Below are 25357 nucleotides of genomic sequence, written 5' to 3' on the forward strand. Positions count from 1 at the left end.
AGGACCTGATATGGGTTCCAATCCTGCACTTCTCGCTGTGAGAACTTGGGCAAGAGAGAGCCCCTCCCTGGCCTCTGGTCTCTGCTGAGAGCGGTCAGCCCTGATGGATGACAGAGCTCATGAAAAGGTCTGGCATGTGGAAAGAGCCCAGCGAAAGGTCTGACTGTTACCAAGCAGAGACCCTTTCCCCAGCCTGGAGGTGAGTGCAGATGGTGGGTGTGGGGAAGAGCAACCTTGGAATTTGGAGCTCCAAATAATCCTTCATTTTCCCATTGACTTTTCTCTCTCAGCTTCCCCAGAGTGGCTGACAAGGGACAGAGGTGCCCCCCCGACCCCACCCCAGGGCTTCCTTTCCTATCCCTAGCTTTGCCAACTTCCTCTTCTGGTTACACCAAGCCCGCATGACTTCCTACTCCCAGCTTTGCATGTCATTCTCTCTTTCCCCCAGTCCTGGGCTTCCCCTGCCCAACTTCTTGTGGATCCAGGTCCCTCCCCTTCCCAGGAGGGTCTCCTGGATAAACACCATCCACTCACAGCAACACATCCCTACATGGGGAGGTATTAATTTGCACTCAGTTATGCATTCCTTTCTAAGTACCTGTATATATATTATTTGGCTTGTGGATCATGACGCTTCAGACTGGGGCTCCTGGAGAACAGGGTTCCCCCAAAAGCCCAGATGCTCCCCCAAGAGACAGGGCCTGTGTCTGCCCCTTCAGACTGGGGCCTCCCTGAGGGCTGCGTGCCATGTGAGAATGAGGGGCTGCGTTCTTCTCCTGGCTGCATAAAGCTGGGCTTCACTTTTCCGCCCCTGACAGAGGCACACGCTTCTTCTTTTTTCTTTTTTTTTACATCGAACCTGGGTCCTCTGGCATCATAGGCAAGCGTTCCTGCCTGCTGAGCCACCGTGGCCCACCCGTCACACGCCTCTTAATGATATCAAAGCACTCCCAAGGGAGCAGAACTCTCCACACACGGAAGAGACAGCCTCCAGCCAGCTGAGAGCCATTTCCAGACATGTTGGGGACGACAGGCAAGGGCAGGGGGCCCCAGAGCCCCTGCACAGCTCGTGGCCACTTTCCCCTCCTGCCTTCCCGCAGAGGGCGGACGGGTCCTCGCAGAGGGTGAATCTCTGAGGCAGAGGACGGGCTCTTCCCTCCTTGGCCCTCCCCCTACTAAGCAGAGGCTGTTCAGTAAGGATGTCGTTGATAGGAAACCGGTCGACCCAGTAATTCCACTCTGGGACTGTACACCCGGGTCCAAACCTGAGCTGTTCCTAGAGACAGGTGGCAAAGGATGCTGATTGTGACATTATTTACGATGGCCCCAAAAAATCAGATACAACTTAGGTTAGGGGATTAGTTGAGCATATTATTAGCCATTTCCTCATAATCATGTTTACAAAGAGTATTTGATCATCTGGGGGAAAATTCATGTTGTGATGGAAAGTGAAAAAATAAAAAGCAAACCTCTATAAACAGAGTAATAGCAATTTTGTTTTGTTTTCAAAAAGGGTGGTGTTGACATGTATAAAAATTACCTGGAAGGATATGCAGCAAAATCTTAGTAATGGTTATCTTCAAATAGTAAAATAATTGCTGGTCTTTATTTTCTTATCTTTTTTTTTTTGTATTAAGATATATCTAAGGCAATACATTTGATCCCTAAGATGAACTGGACAAATTCCCTGACAGACATAAATTATCAAAGTTCCTGTAATTTCAACTAGCCCTATATCTATTAAAGAATTTGACTCTGTATTTAAAAATCTTCCCACTGATAAAATTATACAGGGAAAACCTGGGGACTCCTCGGAGCCAAAAAAATTTAAAAAAGGAAAAAACACCCCATGCCCTACTTCCTCTTTGAACTCCCTCTTGAGTTTCCCCTTGATAACTCTTAAAATTTGAAATTCCAGCAAGGTGGCCAACCCAAATAGTCAATCAGGCCCCTAGCTCATTATGTTTGACCCAACACAAAATAAAGCCTGCCTGCCCTCTCTGAGATGGACAAACCCCCCATCAATACGAGTCAAGCTAATTTTATTTTTATCCTTTTTAAAAAATCACTTGCCATCCCAGAAGCTTGAAGCTGCTTTTACAAGTGATCTGGCTTTCTTTCCTTTGTTTTTTTGCATGGGCAGGCACTGGGAATCAAGCCCAGGTCTTCCGCATGGCAGGCGAGAGAGCTCTGCAGCTGAGCCACCGTGGCCCGCCCTGATCTAGCTTTCTTGTTGCAGAAAAACTTTTGGTGTCCCGGATAAAATGCTATAATTCGCAAACTTAACTCTGATTTGCCTTTCGACACTATGTAGAAACTCCAGGTCTGGATGGTTTCACTGGTGAATTCAAAAAGGAGGAAATAATAGCAATTACACACAAATTCTTGTGGAAAATTGAAAGGGAATAAGTCCTTCCAAACTCATTCTGTTAAGTCATTATTACTCTGATACCCAAATCAAAGACATTACAAGAAAACTACAGATGAATGCCCCTCATGAACATAGATGCAAAAATTCTTAACAAAAGTTTTGCAGATAGAATCCAACAATATATTAAAGGGAAACTATACCATGACCAAATGGAGCTATCCCAGGAATGCAAGGTTAATTTTAACATTAAAAAAATCAGTCTATGTAATTAATACACCATATTAACAGACTAAAGAGGAAAAACCACATGATCATCTCAATAGGTGCACAAAAAATTGGCAAAATCCAACATTCATTCTTGATAGAACTGCCAGCACACTGAAATAGAAGGGAACTTCCTCAACCTGAAAAAGGACGTTTGCAAAAAAACCCCACAGCTAACATCATACTTAATGGTAAAAGACTGAATGCTTTCACCCAAGATTAGGGGCAAAGCCAAGGATGTTCACTGTCACTACTTCTCCTCAATATTGTGCTGGATGTTTTAACTTGTACTTTAAGGCAAGAAAAAGGAATATAAGGTATCAGATAGATTGGAAAGGAAGATGTAAGACTCTCTTATCATAAACAACATGGTCATCCATGTATAAAATCTACAAAAAAAGCTACTAAAACTAATAAAAGAGTTTAATAAGGTTGTAGGATATAAGATTAAAATATTTTAAAAGTTCTATCATACTTCTATATACTACCAATGAACAATCGGATATTGGAATAGGAAAAAAAATACATTTACAATAACACCAAAAAGTGTTAAATACACACACACAAATATGAAATAGACATAAATCTGACAAAAATATCCAAGACTTGCACATTGAAAACTACAAAGCAATGTTCAGAGAATCAAGGGGGAGTTAAATAAAAGGAGGGATGTGCCATGTTCATGAATCAGAAGGGTCAAGATTGTTAAGATGTCAGTTCTCCCCACTTTGCTCTGTAGAGTCAATGCAATCTCAATGAAAATCCTAACAATTTTCTTGTCACCATTGACAAGCTGATCTAAAATTCAAATGGAAATGAAAAGGACATAGAATAACCAAATTAATTTTGAAAAAGAACAAAGTTGGAGGTCTCACACAACCTGATTTCAAGGCTTATAAAGGTACTGTAGTCAAGAAAGTGTGATACTAGCATAAAGATAGATAAATAGATGAATGAGACAATATATAACCCAGAATTATACCTATAGCCAATTTATTTCTGACAAAGAAGCAAAGGAAATTCAGGGGAGAAAGAATATTCTTTTCAACAATGGTGCTGGAACAATTGGCTATCTATATGAAAAAAAATTAATTCAGACCTCTGTGTTAGTTGGAAGTTGTTACGTCACCCAGAAAATGCCATGTTCTTTTAACCCATTCCTGTGGGTGCAGACCTATTAAGTGTGGCCTTTGTGGTTAGATTTTGTCAATTGAGATATGACTCACGTCATTCAAGGTAGGTCTTAATCCTCCTACTGGAATTCTTTATAAGAGGATAAAGGACGCACAGAACCCCCCCCCCCCCAAAAAAAACAGAGACACTGAGAGACTAGGACACACTCACAGAAGCTGAGATAGGAAGCCACTGAAGGTGGAAGCTGGAAGCAACAAAACCTGGGAGAGAAGAACCAGCAGATGCCAATATGTGCCTGGTCATGTGACAGTGGAGTCCGGATTGCCAGCAGTCTTTCTTCAGAAAGAAGTATTGTCCAGTTGGTGCCTCAATTTGGACATTTTCACAGCCTTAGAATGTTAACTTGTCAGCTAATAAATCCCCAGTGTTAAAAGCCAGCCCATTTCTGGCGTATTGCAGCCCATTTCTGGTATATTGCTTTAACAAGCCAAAACAGACCTCATACCAAATACACACATTAACTCAAAATAGATCATGGTTCAACAAGGGTGCCAAGATAATTAACTATAGAAAGAATTCTCTTTTCAACAAATGGTGCTGGGACAACTGGATGTCCACATGCAAAGGAATGGAGTTGGTATCTTCCTTACAACATACGTAAAAGTTAACTCAAAATAACAATGGAAAAAAAAATGATAGACCTAAATGTAAGAGCTAAACCTATTAAGCTCTTAGAAGCAAACACAGGAGTAGATCTTCATCACTTTGCATTGGGCAATGGTTTCTTAGATACTATGGCCCAAAATATAACAAAACCAGATAAACTAGACTTTGTCAAAATGTAAAACTTTTGTACTGCAAGCTATACCATCAAGAAAATGAAAAAAAAACCCCACAGAATGGGGACACATATGTGTAAATCATGTATCTGATAAGAGACTGTATCTAGAGTATATGTAAAGAATTCTTACGGGTCAGCAATAAAAAGTTAGTAATCCTGGTGATGGTAACACCACACTGTGAATGTAGTTAACACCACCGAATTATGTATATGAATGTGGTTGGAGGGCACAATTTTAGGTTGTATGTATGTTACTAAATAAGATGGGTTTTTTTAAAAGTTAATAACCCAATTTTTAAATTGGGAAAAGGATTTGAATAGACATTTCTCCAAAGAAGATATACAAATGGCCAATAAGCACATGAAAAGATGCTCAACATCATTAGTCATTAGGGAAACACAAATAAAAACCACAATAAGGTATTACTTCACACCCATTGGGACGGCCATATCAAACAAACAAAAAAATAAGACAATCAGCAAGTATTGGTGAGGATGTGACGAAGTTAGCGTTTCCTCAGACATTGCTGGTGGGAACGTAAAATAGTGCAGCCATTTTGGAAAACTGTTTGGCAGTTCCTCAAATGGTTAAACATGGAGTTACCACATGACCCCGCAATTCTACCTCTAGATGTTTACCCAAGAGAGGAAAACCTAGTCCGCACAAACATTTGTATGCAAATATTCATAGACGCATCTTTAACAATAGTCTACAGTGGGAAAAAGTCAAACATCCATCAGTTGATGAAGAGATCTGTAAAATGTGGAATAATACCATGGAATCCTATTCACCCATGGAAAGAAATGAAATACGGATACCTGCTGCAACATGGATAAATCTTGACAACATCATGTAAATGAAAGAAGCCAGTCACGAAAGGCCATATGTTGTAAAATTCCACTTGGATGAAATGTCTAAAATAAGCAAATCTATAGAAGCAGAGAAGATCAAGGGTGACTGTTAATGGGCAGGATATTTGGGGGGAAATTCCAAAAATGTTCTAAAATTGGATTGTAGTGATGTTGCAAATCTCTGTGAATATACAACAAATGTTGAAATGCGCACTTGAAATGGGTGAAGGTATGTTCTGAAAATTATATCCCAATAAGCTTTACAAAATGGCTCATAGACCTAGATGCAAAGCCAACTGTAAAATGTGTAGAATAAGGCAGAGGAGGAAACCTTTGTGACCTTGCATTAGGCAAAGATTTCTTATTATGGCACCAAAAGCACAATCTATAAGAAAGAAAGAAATTGGACTTCATTAAAATTAAACTTCTGCTCTTTGAAAGGTCCTGCTATGAGAATGAGAAGACAAGTTACAGACTGGAAGAAAATATTTGCAAATTATAAATCTGAGGAAGGACTTCTATCCAGAACATGTAACAAATGCTCAAAACTCAATAATAAGAAAACAAATAACCCAACTGAAAAAAAAAAACAAGCCAAAGATTTAAACAGACACTTCACCAAAAAGATATGCAGATGGCAAATTAGCACGGACTAAAGGGGCTCAGCATCATTAGTCATTAGGGAAATGCAACTTAAAACTGCAGTGGGATTCTACCGCACCTCTATTAGAATATCCAAAATTAAAACTCATCATACGAAGCTTTAATGAGGATGTGACACAATTGGAACCCGCATCACTGCTGGTGGGAATATACAACAGTACAACTGCTTTGGAAAACAGTTTTGTTATAAAATTAAACATATACCTAGCATATGGCCCAAACATTCCATTCCTAGATATTTACCAAAAAAGAAAAGAAAGCATGTATCCATGCAAAGACTTACGGACAATGTCAGAGCATCATCATTCATATTAGACCAAAACTATAAACAGCTCAAGTGCCCGTCCGTAGGAGAAAGGATAAACAAGCGGTGGACCTCTGTACAATGAAATACTGCTCAGCAATAAAAAGTAACGAATGACCGATAGGCACAGCACCATGGATGAGCCGCCAAGGGATTATGCTACATGAAAGAAGCCAGACACAAAAGACTACATGCCATAGGATTCCATCTATATGAAGTTCTAGAAAAGGCGAAACTCATTTATAGCGACAGAAAGCAGATCGAAGTTTGCCTGGGGCTAGAGGTGGGAGTGGAACTGGCCTCAATGGGCATGAGGGAACTTTTTGGGGTAATGGAAATATTTTGTGCTTTGATTGGAGGAGCGGTTCTATGGGTGCATGCGCTTGTCAAAACTTACCTGCTTTGTCATACGTTTCTCCAAAAAGTTCCTAATCAGTGAGTAGTTAATTCTGGAGGAGGGAGAGACCAAGGGTCATTATTCTCATTTTACTGAGATGGAAACTGAGGCAGCAAGCTGGGAAGCCATGGGTCTTCGGCCCTGTAGGACATGGAGGGCCCAGCTACAGGCAGCGCCCTGAGGGTCAGGCTTGCTCCTGAGACCAGCAGGGAATGTGCATGGTGTACATATTGCAGGGAGGGAGAAAGCGTGAGCAGAGGAAAGAGCAATGACCCAACAGTTGCACACCTCCTTCAGGCAGCCCTCCCGTGCATCCCATTCATACGGCTCTCTGGGTCCTCTTAACAGCCATTGTGCATATGACTCATGGCTGTGGCCCACTGAGAAAAAAATCAGACAGGCGAGAAGAGTGAGCTCTGGTTGGGGCCCCACTAACCTCATCTGCAAACAGGAGAAACGCCCCATACAAGTTGTGATCTGAGGAGTGAGTGAGATGAAATACTTTGTGCACACCAAAGCATCATGATTTCCTGTGGCATGAACAACGTATCCACCTGTTTTAATTTGCTAAAGGTGGCTCTGTGGGCACTAAAACTTTTTCTAAAATGGTTCCCTCTTAAAGGACTCCAGTAAGCAACCCCACCTTGAATGGGTGGAGACACATCTCTGTGTAAACTACTTAATCCAAAGGTACAACTCACAATTGGGTGGGTCACATCTCCATGGAAGCAAAGAGATCCCACCCAGTAATACTGAATGAGAATAAAGAACATGGCTTTTCGGGGTCCACAACAGATTCAAACCGGCACACCACCTGTAACCCTTTTCACTAGATATCATAGGGCCGTGGGTCCTTACGGGATTTCATTAACGGTAAGAAATGCCACTGGCTTCTTGTGCCCACCCACATAAGTCAGCACTTCCCCATTCCCACCCTCACTCCCAAAAAGCCTTGACATTGTTTCTGGAAATCTCCTGAGGCATCTTCTGAGCTTCAGGTTTCTCAAAGTCTTCTGCTCTGGTCACCCCAGGCTGCTGACCTAAGTCCTCCAAAGCTGAAAAGCTCAAGGCACCCAGAGGGATGACCTTACCTTCAACCTCAGAGCCGCACAGAGCTCAGCACGCCTCCACCTCCATCCTACACCACGTTTGCACCCCTTGCCCTCTGTGCCTCAATGAGCCCCTCTGGATGACGTTAGCTGATGCCTGGGGCCTCTCTCTCCAAGGGGCTCCGGCCTAATTCATCCGACAAATACTTGGGTGTCCACATGTTGACTTCTCAGGCAGCCAATAAACCCACATCTGTGCAAACCAACTTGCCCAAATCAACAGGAGGCTGCCCATATGGTGGACGTAGCCCAGAGATCACACAGCCCAGGCTCCAGCCAGTTCGAAAGTGGGGTCTTCCCCAGGTACATGAGTTCCTGGCGGGCAGAGCTTTGTCTCACTCCCCACTGCACCCCACACGATGTGCTGAGCCTGGCTGGGTGCCTGCGGGGCTGCCTGGCTTCCAAGCTTCCCTGTGAAGGCTCAGCTTGGCTGCTTCCCGACCTGATGTGCTGAGAAGGCCGCAGAGGCTGGACAGGGGCTGAAAGGTCAAGAACCTTCAACAATGACCTTAAAGCTGCTGGTGGAGGGGATTTCTAGAGGCCACCAGTCAGGGGTTAGGTCAGTCTGAAGGAACTGAGAAGTCAAACTGGAAATCCCCTACTGTGTGTCCATCTCTGGGTCATTTAGAAACAAATCTCTTGGCCTGGGGAGGTGGGGGGAAGGTCAACTTGCCTAGCCCCTCATCTCAGTCAGAACTTTAAGCTCTTTCCTCCTGGGAGAAGGGCCCACCAGCTTCCGTGGCATTTCTTGCCTGCCTGCTGTGTGCCCACCACGCCACCTGTATTTGTGAAAACAAACCTGCTGGTTTGGCATCAACAGCCCCATTTTTCAGATGGGAAACTGAGGCTTAGAGAGATGGAGAAGCACCGTCAGGCTCCCACAGTTATTAAGCTGCAATTTGAAGCCAGAGCAGACGTCAGAGCTGCTGCTTTCTTTCTCCCCTGCGACCTCAGTTATTTATTTTATCCACTTGAGTACTTCCTGCTGAAGTTTGCACCCATCTGCTTGTTTGACCATCATCATCATCACCATCATCATTGTTTCTATTCAAATCTACTGAAGTATCACATATATACAAGAAGATACACAAATCCTAAGACAACAGCTGGGTGAATTTTCCCAATGCAAACCCACCCATCAGCAGCTCCCACCAGGAGCCCCTTTGGCGGCCCTTCCCCGGCACCAGTCCCGTAGGGGGAAATGATTCTCCTGAATGGTAAAAGCATAGCTTAGTTTGGGTTGTTTTGGAATTTTGCACAAATGGGATCCCGCAGTCTGTACTCTTGGTGCGTCTGGCTTTTTCATTCGATGTTGCATTGTGAGAGTCACCCGTGTCACTGTGTTCACTTGGCGGCTACACCACCGTTCATTCATCCATCCTAGGATGGATATCCAGGTTGTTTCCTGTGGCTTAACCCAGTTCCTTTGGTTCTGGCTTGGTGTGAATGGAGAAAAGGGAGTTACCCTCCTATGAAAGCAAATCTCAAGTCTCTCCCTCCCTTCTCTTCCTCCACCTAGAGAAGCCCAGCTCCTTTTGTCTTTCCTCTTCTCCTCCAAACCCTCAGTAATTCTGAGCTTTAGCTTCCATGCCCTCTGGCAGGTTTTCATATGGACGGAATCCGGGTGAAGGAGATGCGGGCAGCTGGGCGGAGGGAAGGACTTACGGCCATGGGCTGAGAAGTCGCGGTGTCACCCCACGGAGGTGTCTCTTAGGAGATGGGGGTCCATAGCCTTGTGTTCCACAGTGAGGTGGAGGGCAGGGTGGGAGCCGCAGCAGATTTTCAGGCTCTGCCGTGCCTCTCGTTCTTCCTCTGCCTGGGCTGGATGATGAGAGAGTGTGGCAGCTCCTGTGTGCTATGCCCTGTCTGCAAAATGCAGATCGGGCAGCACCTACCTACATTTAACGTGGCTAAAGCTCTCAGAACAGTGCCTGGCTCTGTTGAACCTGGATTCAAACTCTGCTGATGACCTGCCCTGTGACTCTGGCCACGTTTCTAATTCTCCCTGAGCCCCAGTGTTCTCACATGTAAAATGAGACTAGCAATATCTCCTTCCCGAGGCAGCTGTGAAAATTAAATGAGATAACAGCCCTGTGCGCGACACATGGGAGAGGCTCAGCCAGTGGGAACTATTACCAAGAATTCCCACTCCAGAGTCTAAGCTCCTTCTCCCTTCCATCCACTCACCGCCTGGAGAGCTGGATGGCTAATGGCCTATGGAGCTCAAGTGTTTTCCCTACTGTTACCAAAGAAGTAAAAACAATCACAAAGCAAAGAATTGCTGACGAGTGTCAAAAAAAACTCCCAGGCCCAGTGGGAACTCAGAAGTTCTGATGAGGGCATGAGCAGGGGGGTTCTAAATGTGTACAGACTTCTGAGGAAAGCAAAATGCATTGAACCCTCTACACCTCCTGATTCAACAATTTCACTTCCTGAACTCTATTCTAAATAAATCATCAAAATAGTCAAAGCTCTTACTTTGAGATGTTCATCATGGAGTTATTTAAAAAAATGAGAAGCGGTGACCTAAAAGTCCCCATTAGGAGCTGGTTAAGTAAAGGATGGGGTGTCCACTGAGGGCACATGGGGTAGTTATTAAACATGGCTATGAAGAGTTTAGTGCCTCCAGGAAATTGCTGATGAAATAGCATTAAGTCAAAAAGGAGACACAAATGGATATTTATACAGTTATGACTCTGCAAAATAAAGAGAAAACTGGCCCAAAGGAAACAGACTTGTTCATGGTGGGCATCATTTATAAAGGCAAAATGTTGGAAACAATCTAAACATTCAGCTTAAGAGCTTGGTTAAACTAATTATGGAGTCTCAGTATGGTTAAATGCTCAGTAGCTATTATGAAAATGCTGCATGCTTATATATTAACATAAAATGGTATTTATGATGCACACTGTTAAATTTCTTAAAATCAGGTAACATTTACTTTCCAGCCAAGATGGAGTAACAGGGACTAGGTTTATCCCTTTGACCAAAACATTTTGAAAAATGGCCAAGAAGATATGAAAAATTATTTCCAGACATTGGACATCAGGCAATTGAGGACAGTGACTCCTGGAAGTGGGGAGGAAATGAGGTGAGACCTACTATAGTTGCAGCTTACTGCCTGGAGAGGGTTTTCAGGCTTCAGCATAGAGGGGAAGACCCAGTTTCCCTGAACTGAGGGCATGGAGCCCAGAGTGGAGGAGGTGGGGGTGGCTGGAGTTCACAGAGCAAAGTTCTAGAGAGGAGAGAGCTGCACAGAATGATCGCAAGAGACCTGCAGAGGGTCCTCTCCAGTCTTCAGCTGAGCGATGATCATGACACGCATGTGGGAACACTACCCAAGGCATGGCAGCAATCCCTGGAGAGGGCATGGGGCCAGGAAGAGTCTGTGCCCCACGAGCCAGAATGGAAAAATCTCAAAATTCAATGGGGGCAAAGTGGAAAATAGCTGGGACACCAAGGTTATTGCCTTGTGTAGTAGGGGAAAATCAGCCTTCAACTAAAGGCTGCTCGGGTCCCACCTAACAAAGTTTGACATGATCAGATGATTCCCAAGTAACTTAATTGCATACTGAACAATGCTTAAGGATAGTCATAGGAATATACAAATATCCAGCACCCAGTAAGGCAAAATCAACTACCTCTGGCATCCAATAAAATCTACCAGGCTTGCAAAGAAGCAGGAAAGTATGACTCATAAGAAAAAAAAATCAATCAATAGGCCCAGAAACTACTCAGATGTCCGAAGGAGTAGATAAAGACATTGAAACAGTCATTAAAACTATATTCCACATGTTTAAAAAGGTAGACGCAAACTTGAGCATGTTAAGTAGAAGCACGGAAGATGTAGAAAAGACCCAGATCAAACTTGTAGAAATGAAAATACAATATGAAGTGAAAACTACACTGGGGGTTGGATTAAAAGCAGAAGGAAAGATAGTGAACTTAAAGTAACAGCAGTAGAAATGCTCCAGATGAATCCCAACCATAAGAAACATGAAGAAAACTACACCAAAGCACATCATAATCGAATTGCTTAAAACAGGTGATAAAGAAAAATTCTTAAAAGCAGCCAGACCAAAAAGACACATCACATATGGAGAATTGCAGAACACTTCATGGTTGGGAGCAGTGCAAGTCAGAACACAGGAGAGCAACATCTTTAAAATACAGAAAGAATAAAACTGTCATCCCAGAATTCAGTACCCAGCAAAAAATAACTTGCAAAAAATAACTTACAAAAAAAAGGTGAAAGAAAAACTTTTCAGACACGCAACTGAAAGAATTCATCACCAGCTGGCCTGTGCCACAAGTAATGTTAAAGGAGGTCTTTCACACGGAAAGAAATCTGGATTTACTCAAAAGGAATGAAAAGCACTGAAAATGGCAACTGTGCAGGTAAGTATAAAAACCAAGTAACCGAGCAGTATTTAGAGCATAGGCTGATTTATACAGGTATTCTGGATATAATAACCTGTACTTCTCTGTGGTTGTGAGGTGATGAGAGGTTTTACCCTTATTTTTTATTGGTTATATTGTCTAACTTTAATAAATTAATACCTATTTATACTGAAAATGTTTTTAGAGAAAAGTGGAAAGAAATTTACCAGCATGGTAACAGTGAGTGTTCATTTATTCATTCAACAAACATCTATTTGGTAGTATACTATTTCTGCAACTTTGAGGTCTTGGAGCTTCTTTCTGCTTTTCAGTATTTTTCACATTTTCCATAGTGACCATGAAGCTTTTTCATACTTAAATATTAATTAAGCTTTAAAAATGTAAAAGAGCCTAAACATTTTCAGATAAGCTCAGAAAAGAAAAAAAATCTTAGCAACTTTCCCCAAATTCATCAGTCTTGCTGCAGTGATGATTCTGGAAGAAAATCTCTAAAACAACCCAATAATCACATGAGATGGTGGGAAGGTCTGTCCCTGCCAGTCTGTCTCACTAGGCTGTGAGCCTTTGAGGGCAAGGGCCATGGCTGCTGTTTCCATCTGCAATCCCAGACCCTAGGACAGCACATGGCGCAGGTTGGCTTTCCATAAGGCGCTGCTGAATGAATCAATCAATGAATGACTTCAAACAATCCATCAACTCAGGAAGGAAAGCAATCCACCTGTCACAGGCCACTGGTTAGTTCCCTAAATCAGCACTTCTCAAACTTAAGTGTGCATCAGAATCACCTTGAAAGCCTTTCAAACCCAGACTGCTGGGTCACACCCCAGAGTTTCAGTGGGTCTGGGAAGGGGTGGCAAGAATTTGCATTTCCAACAAGTTTCCCGGTGGTGCTGATGCTGCTCTGAGAACCATGGCCCTGGACAGCCCAACTGACCTAATCCGATTGGGGAAATAATCAGTGGGACTGGTTTTGCTTTGCAAACTGAGTGTATCTGCAATTTAGCAGGCAGTTTTAGCAGCATCACTCGAAAGACCAGCCATGAGTTTCTCCAGGGTTCCCAGCTGGGTGAGGACATGAAGCCTGGTCACCTGAAAGCAGGGAATCGTCCATGTGAATGTCCACTCTGAATGGAAACTCTGGCCCTGTCTACACGTGAGTGCTGACCTCATCTGCTCTCCCCTGCAACCAACCCTGGAGGGGCCCAACAGCCGCTTCCAAGTGGGGAGCAGGTGAGCTTGAAAAAAGAAAAGACACGGACCCCACCCGCTAAGGCCACACTGGGAGCATCCAAGCCTGAAGCAGGGATTGGGAGCAGGGAACAATTTTAAATGGTATGAGCTTGAAGTTCTTAATTAGAATTGGCCTGGGATTTTTTTAAGGATCTGCCTGGAAGTGGTCTGGGACATAACCAAAATTTCTTCCAGAGCAAGGGCCAGCAAACTGCAGCCCACAGGCCAAATCCAGCCCACTGCCTGTCTTTTTTTTTTTGGGTGGGGGGGGAAGTGCATGGTCCGGGGTCATCACCCATTTTTGTCAACAGAGAGCCAGAAACGGTTTTCACATTTTTAAATGGTTGGAAAAAATCTAAAGAAAAATAATATTTCATGACACGTGAAAATTATGTGAAATTCAAATTTCAGCGTCCATAAATAAAAGTTGATTGGAAAAGAGCCACGCTCACTCATTTATGTACCATGTATGGAGGCTTTCACGCTACAAGGACAGAATTGAGTAGTTGCATCAGGGACCAGATGGCCTGAAAAGCTGAAAATATTCATTATCTGGCCCTCTGCAGAAAACGCTTGCCAACCCTGATCTCGAGTAAGGGAAAGATGAAGCCTACAGAGTGAGTTTAAAGAGATGCCATCAAGTTCTTTCTGCTTGCACTCTGTTGAGGGTAGGTTTATTCAATAAACCAGTTACCCACTTTTTCAAGAGTGCCCATATTTCCCAAACCATTGAGGCCAGTTAGAATATTCTCTCTGACCTCCTCCCTGCAGAGATTTCATTGCTGCCTCTTTCACTCCAATTCAGTGTCTTGCAGCTTAAGGAGCAATGGAATACTTCAGAAGACAGGTGCCCGTCCTGGCTCTGCCCCTTCAAGCTGTGTGACCTTGGCCAAATCACTTAACCTTTCTGAGCCTCTGTTACTTCATCCCATGATGGTTTGAAGCTGAATGTACCCCGGAAAAGATCATGTTCCTAAAGCTAGTCCTTTCCTGTTGGGCCTAAGCCTGTTGTGGGCTCTGGACCCATTGTGAGTAGGATCTTTTGGTGAGTAGAATCTTAACTTAGCTGAGATGGAACCCTACCTCATTCAGTGTGGGTCTTGATCCTCTTACTGGCGTCCTTTATAAGAGGATGAGAAACAGAGAAAAGAGCCAGAGAAGCCGTGAGCGAAGGGCACGCAGAAACAGAGAGGAAGCCACTGAAGCCAGAAACTGGAAGCAGCGAAGCCCAGGAGAAAAGGGAGAGACCAACAGGCATCACCATGGGCCTTGAGGATCCCTGGTCCTCAGGGAAAAAGCATCGCCTGTTGATGGCTTGATTTAGACATTGTCATGGCCTCAGAACTGTTAACTTTTAAGGTAATAAATCCCCATTGTAAAGCCCAACCCCTTATCCTGGTATATTGCATTTTGTCAGCTTTAGCAAACCAAAACATCCTGATCTGTAAAATGGGGTATGGCACTATTGACCCCGCATGGTCTTGATGTGAAATGAAACAATGGGTGTGAATGTCAGTGGCAAACTCTAAGGCATGACACAGATCATGACCAGGGGTTAAAATTCCAGTTTTTTCCCTTAGCACATCTGAAAGTAGAAGCTGGTTCTTATCTTTTTGAGACATCAGATTCTCAAATATGCATGTCCCTGGTCAAACGTCAAATCGGTCCACTGTACTATGTGTACTGTTTCTGATGAGCGTGAAGGGGGTAAGGACAGGAGTCACAATGGCTAATGGTTATTGGTCTCTAGCTATGGACCAAGCCCTATTCATGTATCATCTCATTGGAGATGATTCAGGAGAAACAAAGCCATGGAGCTAAGCAACTTCCTCCGATCTGAGCAGCTGGGATGTTGGGAGGGCCAGGTTTCAGCCCAGCAGTCTGGGCTCGGATTCCACCTCTCCAACTCTCTCAGAGTCATGGGTCCTGGACGGTAGCTTCCAGAGGGTGAAACTCCATGCAGTATGCCTGACCTGGTCTCTCCAATCTTCACAGTAGGCAGGGCCAGGGTATCATCCCCATTTTACAAACGAGGAAACTGAGGCTCTTGGAGGTGAAGAATCTCCCAGGGCCCTCCAGCAGGAAGTAAAGGAACCCGGTCCACTGGCTCCCCAACCCGCACTACGGGATGTACACTGGGACCCTGGAGGTGTCCAGAACATCTTGCAGCCAGGTTTTCAAGGCCTCTTTGCAGCACCAGCATCATGGCTTCTCTCCCTGTAGGGAAGGTCTCCTGGAATCAACGAAGGACTGTGGTCCTGTCTATTTTTACTCCTGCACAAGTAATACCAGCTAGGGGACAAGGCTCGGGGAGGAAGCTGTTCAGCCCATCAAAGAGCCCAGATCCAGAAGGTTGTTTTTAGGGCAACCCACCACACAGCTGAGAATGACCACTGAGCACCTCTGATGCAGGTACGTCAAGAAATCGTCAGACATCTTATTTGTCTGCTGTTTCATCATTTTGCATGCAGATTATTTTCTCACAAATGAGACCGTCAGTTGGTTGGTCAAGTCAAGGAACAAAGATGAAAATAGAATTTAAAAGTGAGAGAGAGGAGAGGGAGAGAGAGGAAAAACAAAAATACAAACAAACAACTCCCAGCATTCTGGGAACAGTGACTTTCGCTGGCACAGTTTTTTGGGTGAACTGATTAAGTGACCATGAAGAGCCTGGGCAGGATGTTCTTGAACATGCCATCTAAAAGTATCAGAGAAAACTGATTTTATGTTTATAGACTCTCCATTAAACCCAGAAGGATTTTTGGTGGAGCCTTCTTGGTAGACATTCTCTCTCTCTCTCTCCTTTTTTTTTTTATATGCTCTATGGTGGGGTTGCATTTCATTCTTTTTCTTTTTCCATGTGAGTATCCCATTATTGCAGCACCATTTTGTTGAATTTTTTCTTATTTGTTTGTTTTTATTGGTTTCTCTGTCTCTTTGGGAAGTGCATGGGCGGGGAATCAAACCCCAGTCTCCCGCATGGCAGGCGAGAATTCCACCACTGAGCTACCCTTGCACCCCCTATAGACGGTCTCTCTGTAATGCCTGCCAGGTGCCCTGCCGCCAGCACCTCCTCTCAGTTAGGCTGCATCTGCGCCATTTGCCTCATTAGGATTCTCACGTGTAAACGGGGGCAGACTTCCCACTGGGCAAACTGCCGGTGCATATTAATTGCCTTCAAATTTTGTCATGTGCTTTGACTCAACAAGTCCACTTTAAAAATGAGCCTATGAAAATAATCCTGGACCTGCACTGAGATGTAGCCTCAAGGGTTCCTTTCACTGTGTAGTCTAGAATAGTCAAGATTTGGAAATAATCCATACGTCCATTAATAGGGATTCCTTAAATGAATAGTACAGCTGTGTATGAAGTACCAGGCTGCCTTCAAAAATGTAACTGCAGAATATTATTTAATGACATAGAAATATGTTCAAGCCATATCAATAAATGAAAAGACAGACTGCAAAGTACTACATATGACATTTTCCTAATTTAGCCAGGTAAAAGTATGGGATTTGCATTACATTATATTATGTTGTATTGTATTATATATATACATAGAAATAAGACACAGAAGGATATACACCAAAATATTAACGGTGCTTAGTGGATTCAAGGGGTGATTTTAATTTCTTCTCGTTTGCATTTACCAAACTTTCTACACTGTTTTTTTTTTTTTTTTTTTGCAATCAAAAAGAAAAAAAAAGATAATAAAATTCCCCAGCACCAAGAAAAGAGGAAGCAGAGGGGGGCACATGGTGCCTCTAGGGAGCTGGGCTGGGGTGGGCTGGGAGGTGCATCTTATTAAGGGGTGGCTTGTATGGAGGGGCCACCAGCAGCTGCCTTCACTGTTGTCGGCAGCATCATGGAGCTTTCCCTGCTGTGTGTGCTGGCGGTGCTGGCGGGTGAGTGGGGTGTTGGATCCACAGCTGGGAGAGGAAGGGGGTGGGGTGTGCACAGACCTGAGGCGCCCCTTCCTAGGCTGGGCTGCTGCTCTGATCCCCAGTGCCCCAGTCCTGCAACCCTCTGACCCCCACAAAGAACCATCAGCGGCTTCCATCCCCTAGGACAGTCCTCAGCTAGGAAGCTCCGGGCTTCCAGGACATGTGGGGCCACGGTGCTGATCAGGGTGAGAGGCAAGGGATTGGAAGTGGGCTCACACCTGGGTGCTTTGGGTACTCATTACAGAAATGGATGTGCCCATCAAATGCTGCTCACTCCTGTGCCTGTGGCCTTGCATATAGCCAGCACTCTGTGTTTTTAGAACCCACTCACGCTCATTATCTCCTTGGGACCTGGGAAGGGCCTCCACTGAGCTTTGGTGGAGTGAAGGCAGTTTCCATTCACTCTCTAACAGATCAAATGTAATAACGGGTTGTTTGCAAATTGGCATTTTTGCATTGTTAAGTGTGGTTTTATGATGTCTTGGGACTCTCAGATTCTCAAGCAGAACACATCTCCCGAGTTGCAGTGAGAATCATGAGGAAAAAGACAATCAAGCTACAATTCAAATCTCAGATGTTCCACAGGAGAGACGTAGTGTCGAGTTAAAATCCACAGAGGCTTCCGCATTCACGTGCCGGCCCTGCCTCTCTATCCTTACCGGACAGACGGCCACCGCCCCCTTGCAGGGTTGTTACATGGACTCTACCGTAGGTTCAGAAGCGTTTTACAGCAGTAAGTAAGCCATAGCTTAGCCTACATATGTGCTCAAGAGGTGGGAGCAACATACCAGCAGTAAGGAACATGGAAGAGGTCTCCAGCCCCCTTGGTAGTAACCGAGCACAGGAAAAGTTCTTAAGATAGGAGCTGCTGACAAGACAGGCCGGTTCCACAAAGCCGTCATACCCACCGACTGAGCTGTTTCCCAGGCTTGGTTTTCCTTGCTGTTGAATGATAAGAAATAAGATCACCCCAAAGCAATCTGAATCAAAGCTGAATGTCTTGCTTGCCTGGCAAGGGTGACTGCCTCATTCAGGCGTGAGTTTAGTGGGTGTGTTTCTGAGCCGAAATTGAAAGAGCTGGATTGAGGGGGTGGGGAGTGGGTGGGGAAAGGCAGGGCACACCCGATGGGCAAGAAGAGATGTGAACTTCCCTTTGCAATCGGTGCCTTATCAGTACCTGGGAGTAACAGGTGGGGTGTGGGTGCTTTCAGTGGGGCTCAAGCGTTCCTCACCGCAGTGTTTCTCTCTCTCTCTCTCTTTTTTTTTTTTTTTAACTTTTTTAAAATTGCGAAATATTACATATACACAAAAAAGCAATACATTTCCAAGCACATTTTAACAAGTAGTTATAGAACAGATTTGAAACTTTGGTACGGTTTATAGTCCCACGATTTTTTGGTTTTTCTTCTATTTGCTCCAAGACACTGGAGACCAAAAGAAATATCAATATAATGATTCAGCAGTCATACTCATTTATTAAATCCTATCTTCTCTTACATTCCTCCTTTTTTTCCTTTTTTTTTGTGATAAATAACATATATACAAGAAAGCAATACATTTCAAAGCACCTTGCAACAATTAGCTGTAAAATAGATTTCAGAGTTTGGTATGGGTTACAATTCCACAATTTTAGATTTTTCACTTCTAGCTATTCTAAGGTACTAGAGACTAAAACAAATACCAATATAATGGCTCAGCAATCATACTTGTTTGTTAATCCCTACCTTCTCTCTATAACTCCACCATCACCTTTGATCTTTCTCCCACTCTTTAGGGATATTTGGGCTATGCCCATTCTAACTTTTTCATATGTTGGAAGGGGCTGTGGCTTATATGGGATTGGGGGATAGAACTAGCTGATGTTCTGAAGAGGCTGGTCCCTCTGGGTTTTAGGACTTATCTGGTCTAAGGACCCATTGTAGGTCTCTGAAAAGTTACCCTAGTACATGGAACCTTTGTAGAATCTTATGTAAAGCCCTAGGTGTTCTTTAGGATTGGCTGGAATGGTTTTGATTGGGGTTTGGCAAGTTATGATAGGTAGAAATGTCTAACTGAAGCTTGCATAAAAGTGACCCAGAGTAGCCTCTCAACTCTTTCTGAACTCTCTCAGCCACTGATACCTTATTTGTTACCCTTCTTTTCCCCCTTTTGGTCAGGATGGCATTGTTGATCCCACAGTGCCAGGGCCAGGCTCATCCCTGGGAGTCATCTCCTCTGCCACCAGGGAGACTTTCACCCCTGGATGTCAAGTCCCACCTCAGGGTGGTTTCTCTTTAACATCCCACACAGCTGGAGCCACCAGGGCAGACAGGGGAGGGGGCGTGGAGGCACAAGTTGAGCACCACTGGGGGTACAACACGCCTGCCTGCTCCAGCCACCTCCCGAGTCACTTACAGTGACAGCCCAAGGCCCCCTGCTTGTGAGCTCATCATTTGTCCACCACGCAAATCCCTCCCAACTCCCCCCACCCCTAAATCCCAAGGTGGAGCTGGTTAGAGCTCTCTGGGCTCAATCCTGTTTGCCCTTTCCTTCATTTGCATTACTATAGCATTTATTTGAGGTAGGGAGGCTCCGCTGAGGTGGGAGGGTGGGTGTCCCCAGCTGGGTCTTCCTTGTACTCTGGGTTCTTGAATCTTCTCTTGAGGTTGCACAAAATGCACATTTCAGTGCCCTGATCTTGTCTGTTTCTCCCAACCACTCCCCTGAATTCATCGATTTAAAATATTTTATTTCTCTTAACTCAATATAATGTATTCTGCCTCCCAATAAAATACATCCCCTTAGGATCTATTCTAACCACCAGCAGCTATTATGACCCAAATGAAAATATGCACGAAAATCATTGGTTTCTAAGCCATGCTGCCTCCCAGGGAAGTCAGGTGTTCTTTCCTAGGCAGGTGTTTCTCGGGAACTAGAAGTTGGGCATCCAGGGAGAAGGGTGAGTCGGCATAATTCTCCTTTTCCACAGGGTGGGATATCAGTGCCCGGAGACGCAGACTAGAACCAGACTGCCTTGGGTTCCAAATCTGGCTCCTCCATTTCCAGCCAGTTACAGAGCCTCAGTTGGCTCATCTGTAAAGTGGGGAATAAAAATTCGTTGAACCAATGTTGGCTTCTTAGTTTTGACAAATGTACCACAATTGTGTAAGATAAGAACATTAGAGAAAACTGGTAAGGGAGGGCTATTAGGAACTCTTTGAAGTGTCTTTCCAAGTTTTCTGTAAATCTAGAATTATTCCAAAATAAAAAGTTGTTTTTAAAAGAAATGGTATGCATCTCATAGAACGGATTCAATCAATTAATACATGGAAAGACCTGTTGGGCCAGGGACATGGTAAGCCCTTAATAACTGTTGTCATAGTTTAACACAGTAGCAGCTGTCAGCACTTTACCATCATCATCCAAGATCACAGGCAGTCATCTGGGATTTCTCTCCTTTCCTTGTGGCTGCGCTGCTGGGCAGGTGTGATTCCCACCCACGGCGGAATCCTAAACCTGAACAAGATGGTCCGGCAGGTGACGGGGAAGGTGGCCTTTTTCTCCTACTGGCCCTACGGCTGTTATTGCGGACTGGGCGGCAGAGGCCAACCCAAAGACGCCACGGACTGGTAACCCCCCAGGACCCGGGGACGCACCTGGGGCAGCATTCCCCCTCACATCCTGTCCCAGGACCCTCTTCCTTCCTCCCCACCTGTGCTTTCACTTAGTGAATATTATTGGAGCACGTAATTGCTAGGAACGCCACTGTGCTGTCCCAGCACTAGTCTTCTAGAAGGTTCCCCAGAGTCTCTGAAGGCCTTCCCTTTGCACCATCACCGTAACAACCCCCCCAACCCCCCACTGCACATCCAGTTTTAAAATACCCCACCTCTCTTTGCCATTTTCTCATTTGATCTTTACAAAAAGTTTGGGACTAAGCCAAAGGGAAAGGAGCCAGCTAGGCTCAGAACACATCTCTGCTCTATCCCTTCCAGGCTGTGTGACTTTGGGCAAGTGGCTTGACCCCCTGAGCTTTGTTTTCCTCATCTGTGAAATGGGGGTAATAGCACTACCTCCCTCACAGGATGGTGGGGAGGATTAAAAGAGAATGTGCTTATTAAGCGTGCGTCCGGCACATGGTGAGCGCATGGGACATGTTAGCCCTCTTGATCAGCTTGACCCTCCAGGGTGGGCACGGGGGCTTCTCCTCCGGGGCCGGGGAAGCCAGATCCAAGTCTGCTGAGAGCCTGGCCTCCCCTGCCCTTCTGTCACCCCCGCTCCAGGTGCTGCAGGGTCCATGACTGCTGTTATAACCGCCTGAAGAAGGAGCAATGCCACATCTACATGGACCATTACAAATACACCTTTTCCCAGGGTGACATCCAGTGCTGTGAGTGCCTCAGCCTTGGGGTCGGATGTGGAGATGGAGGAGGGGAGTTCTGGCACTCACCATGCCTTTGTGCGCTGTGCCAATGCACAAGCCCCTGGACCTCTCTGTTCTCATGGGCTGGAGAAGAGGCTGAGATGCCCCATGGAAGGGAGCAGCCCCTCCCTTGTGCAGCCCCTCAGTGCCTCAGAGGCAGCCTGGTCCAGAGGAACAGGCATGGCCAAAGCCAGGCGGACTAGCCTGGTGACCTTGGGCACGTAGCTTAACCTCTCTGAACCTCAGTTTCCTCTTCCGTATACTCAGATAATAACCCTTAAAGCTGTTGTAAGAATCAAAACGAAAGCAGATGGCACACGCACTCATATCGTATCTGCTCAGTAAATGATTCTGGCTACTGAGATGAGTATTACTTTCATCATTACTGCCCTTCGTACCAGTGCCCACGTGGGGAGGCCGTGTCACTCCACGTCCTCTTTACAGAAGAGGAAACCAAGACTCGAATGGGGAGTGTTTGCCAGACGTCCCACAGCTGCAAGGGACAGAGCCTGGGCCCGAACCCTGGTCTCCAGGCCCCAGGGCCCATGCCAACAGCCCCAGTATGGAGATGGGTGCCAGGTCCAGGGTTGAGAACCCAGACAAAACTCATCACAGCAGTCACTGTTTACTGAGGACTTAAGAGCCATAACAACAATATCCAACAGCAACTGAGCTCCTGCTATATCCCAGGAAAGGTGCTAAGTGCTTTGCCTTCTTACTTTTATTTAATTCACATGACAGCCCCCTGGGACAGCTCTTCTCATTATCTCCATTTTATGGACAATGAAACTGAAGCACACGGCCGTCCCACCTGCCTCAGAGCCTTTGCACATACTGTTCCACCTGCCTGGAACATTCCCTTCCTGACCACAGTTTTCCCTTGGCAGAGCAGACCCTTAAGATCTCAGCTCAAATGGCTCTTCCACAGAGTCAGGTCGCCCTGTTTTATGATCCCAGAGTCTGCATCGCACCGTACTTTCCTTTGGTGATTCTCTAACACCTGTGTCCCCTGCTGGGATGCAGCCCTCACTAGGCAGGAGGCATGGCTGCTGTGCTCAGTGCTCTCCGCCATGTAGTAGGTACCCAGCAATGTTTACTAAATGGATGATTAAACAAATCAAGGAGCGATGGCATGCAGGGAGGTCATGGCCCGTGCCCAAGGTCACATGGCTAGAGTCAAAGCAGCTGGGATGCCTGCCTAGGCCCATCTGCGCCATCGCTGGGGAAGGCCTGTGCTGCCTTCCAGGCCCCGGGACGCACACCTGGCCCTGTCTCAGGAAGGGACAGACACGAGCTCCTCCTCTGCTCTGCCCACAGCTGCCAGGGGGAGCTGGTGTGAGAAGCAGCTGTGCGCCTGCGACAAGGAGGTGGCCTTCTGCCTGCAGCGCAACCTGGACACCTACCAGAAGCACCTGCGCTACTATTGGAGGCCCTGCTGCAAGGACCAGACCCCCGAGTGCTAGGGGGTTCCCCACCCCCCATCTGTCTCCATGCGCCACACCCCGTTCCTTGGCCATCTAGAGTCCTACACGCTGGCAGGATTGCTGACACCCCCACTCTGGTCCTGAACCAGCTGGGCTCCTTTAAAACGCTACCTGGGGGTGGGGGTTCTCAAGGCTACACCTGGCTCCCTGCCACGGCCACCCCCTGGCCTCCTGACCCCAGGCTCATCCCCTTCCCCACATTCACCAAGCTCAGCCTCGGTGACCTCTCCAAAGGGCAATTTTGATCTTTCTGTCCACATTACTCACCCTCCTAAAACCTGGGGCGGTCCGTGGCACGAGCTCCTCCTCATGCCTGCATGGTCTGGCCCTGTGCCCATCTCCCCACTGAGGCTTGGAGACCCTTGTGGGGGGCACCCAGGATGGCCTTGGTCTCGGTCACATCCCTGGTGCCCAAAGCAGTGCCCAGGACGGAGACGGGCTCAGCAAGTGTCCCTTGAGGGCAGGACTGGGCCATGGGACCTGTTCGTTCTCGGGGCACCCAGGCCCACAAGCGCATCGCCCATTTGTCTCCAGGCCTGTTCTCCCATCCTGCTTTCCCTGCCTGGCATAAACTGGGCCTCCTGCCATCTCCATGTGAGCAGGCCCTCCCCAGGCTGCTTGGGGTCCAACGGCACTTCCTGCCAGAAGGCTCCCCTGGCGCAAGGGCTCCCTCCCTCCTCCAACCTCCCGTGGCCCTTACCTGGCCCTTACTGAGTGTCCCTTGGTGGTATATAGTTGCACAGACTTCTTCGGTCTCCTCCGATGGGAGCCTCTGGACGATGGGGCCACGTCCGCCTCACTCTCCTCTCCTCTCCTCCCCCACATAATAGAAGCTCACTTAGGGCGTGTGGGTCAGAAAGTAGCCCCAAAGGAGAGCCCACGGGGCAGGATGTCTTCACACTGCCTGGGCGCCAGCACCTGAGGAGGTGGAGGTGGCTGAGGATGTTGGCGGGACCCCACCCAGGGACCCTCCTGGATCACGAAGCCCTGTGTTGGCTGCTACGTGTGTGCACTCCTGTTGCCCCCTCCTAAGGGTTGTCCTTGACTACAGGGAGCTACCCTGCCACCCCTCCAGGGGGACACCTGTAGCCAATGACTGACTGTTAGAGGGCGTGTTGCCCAGTCCCCTTGTCTCTGCGCAGGGCCCTCTGTGAGGGGCACTGCCTGCCCCAGAGTCCCCCATGGGGTCACGCCGAGGCCAGCCTTCTCCAGGGGCCAGTTCTGTGTTTGGCTTTTCCTACCCCCTCAACCCTGAGCTCCTCATTCCCTTAAATGTTTCTCTCAAGGACGTCCCCTAAGTAAATCACTTGCACGAGATCCTCGCCTCAGGCTCTGTGTCTAGGGAAATTGAAACAAGAAGTACAGGTGGGTGAATGAATGAGTTTTCATGTAATGATCCACAATTCCTACGTGAATCCTGCAATTTGTAAGTGATTAGCTTCCAGCCATGAGATAGGAATGCATGGCGCTCTCTCCACACTCACACACGTGAAACATCCAGCTGAGTAATTTCCGGGTGACGCCCAGTGGTACATAATGGGAATTCGAAGCGGTGGGCTCTGGGGTCAAATGCCAGCTATACCACCGACCAGCCTCGAGACCCTACGTGAGGAATCTGTTTTCCCAGGTGCACAGTTAAGATGAGAATAAGAAGGGGTCAGTGTAAATATTAAATAAGATGGACGTCTGTGAAGCTCTTAGCCCAGGGCCTGGCACCGGCAAGGCCTCTTTAAGTGTCACCTGTACTGCTATTGTGGTTGTTTCGTAGGGGCCAAATCCAAAGTCACCCCCAAGAGAAATCGGGAGGAGGGAAGGGTTCATCAGTGTTCCCCTCTTCCTACCCAACTCCTCTCTCCCTTCCACACTCATGTGTAACCTGTGCAGCCATTAGCGTCAGATACACAATCGCCATTTATTCAAGAGGTCCCACCAGGAGCTGTCACTCCCGTCTGTCCATCAGA

The 25357-nt window shown here is 46.2% G+C and overlaps 1 protein-coding gene across 1 annotated transcript; it reads left to right on the top strand.

The window, feature by feature from the left end:
* Positions 1-17360: 17360 nt before the first annotated feature.
* On the top strand, positions 17361-24738 carry PLA2G2D (phospholipase A2 group IID). Its single transcript, XM_077151032.1, has 4 exons — positions 17361-17471; positions 20974-21118; positions 21773-21879; positions 23230-24738. The coding sequence occupies exons 1-4, from the start codon at positions 17387-17389 to the stop codon at positions 23373-23375; spliced, it is 483 nt and encodes a 160-aa protein (XP_077007147.1). The 5' UTR covers positions 17361-17386; the 3' UTR covers positions 23376-24738.
* Positions 24739-25357: the final 619 nt, after the last annotated feature.

Source organism: Tamandua tetradactyla, chromosome 2 (genome assembly GCF_023851605.1).
Source record: "Tamandua tetradactyla isolate mTamTet1 chromosome 2, mTamTet1.pri, whole genome shotgun sequence".
Lineage (NCBI taxonomy): Eukaryota > Metazoa > Chordata > Mammalia > Pilosa > Myrmecophagidae > Tamandua > Tamandua tetradactyla.

Excerpts from the sequence above, each read along its gene's own strand:
- PLA2G2D (XM_077151032.1), top strand. The coding sequence starts at position 17,387 with ATGGAGGGGCCACCAGCAGCTGCCTTCACTGTTGTCGGCAGCATCATG. Across the intron at positions 17,472-20,973 it reads TGTGCTGGCGGTGCTGGCGG|GTGTGATTCCCACCCACGGC; the intron begins GTGAGTGGGGTG and ends GCTGCTGGGCAG. Across the intron at positions 21,119-21,772 it reads CCCAAAGACGCCACGGACTG|GTGCTGCAGGGTCCATGACT; the intron begins GTAACCCCCCAG and ends CCCCCGCTCCAG.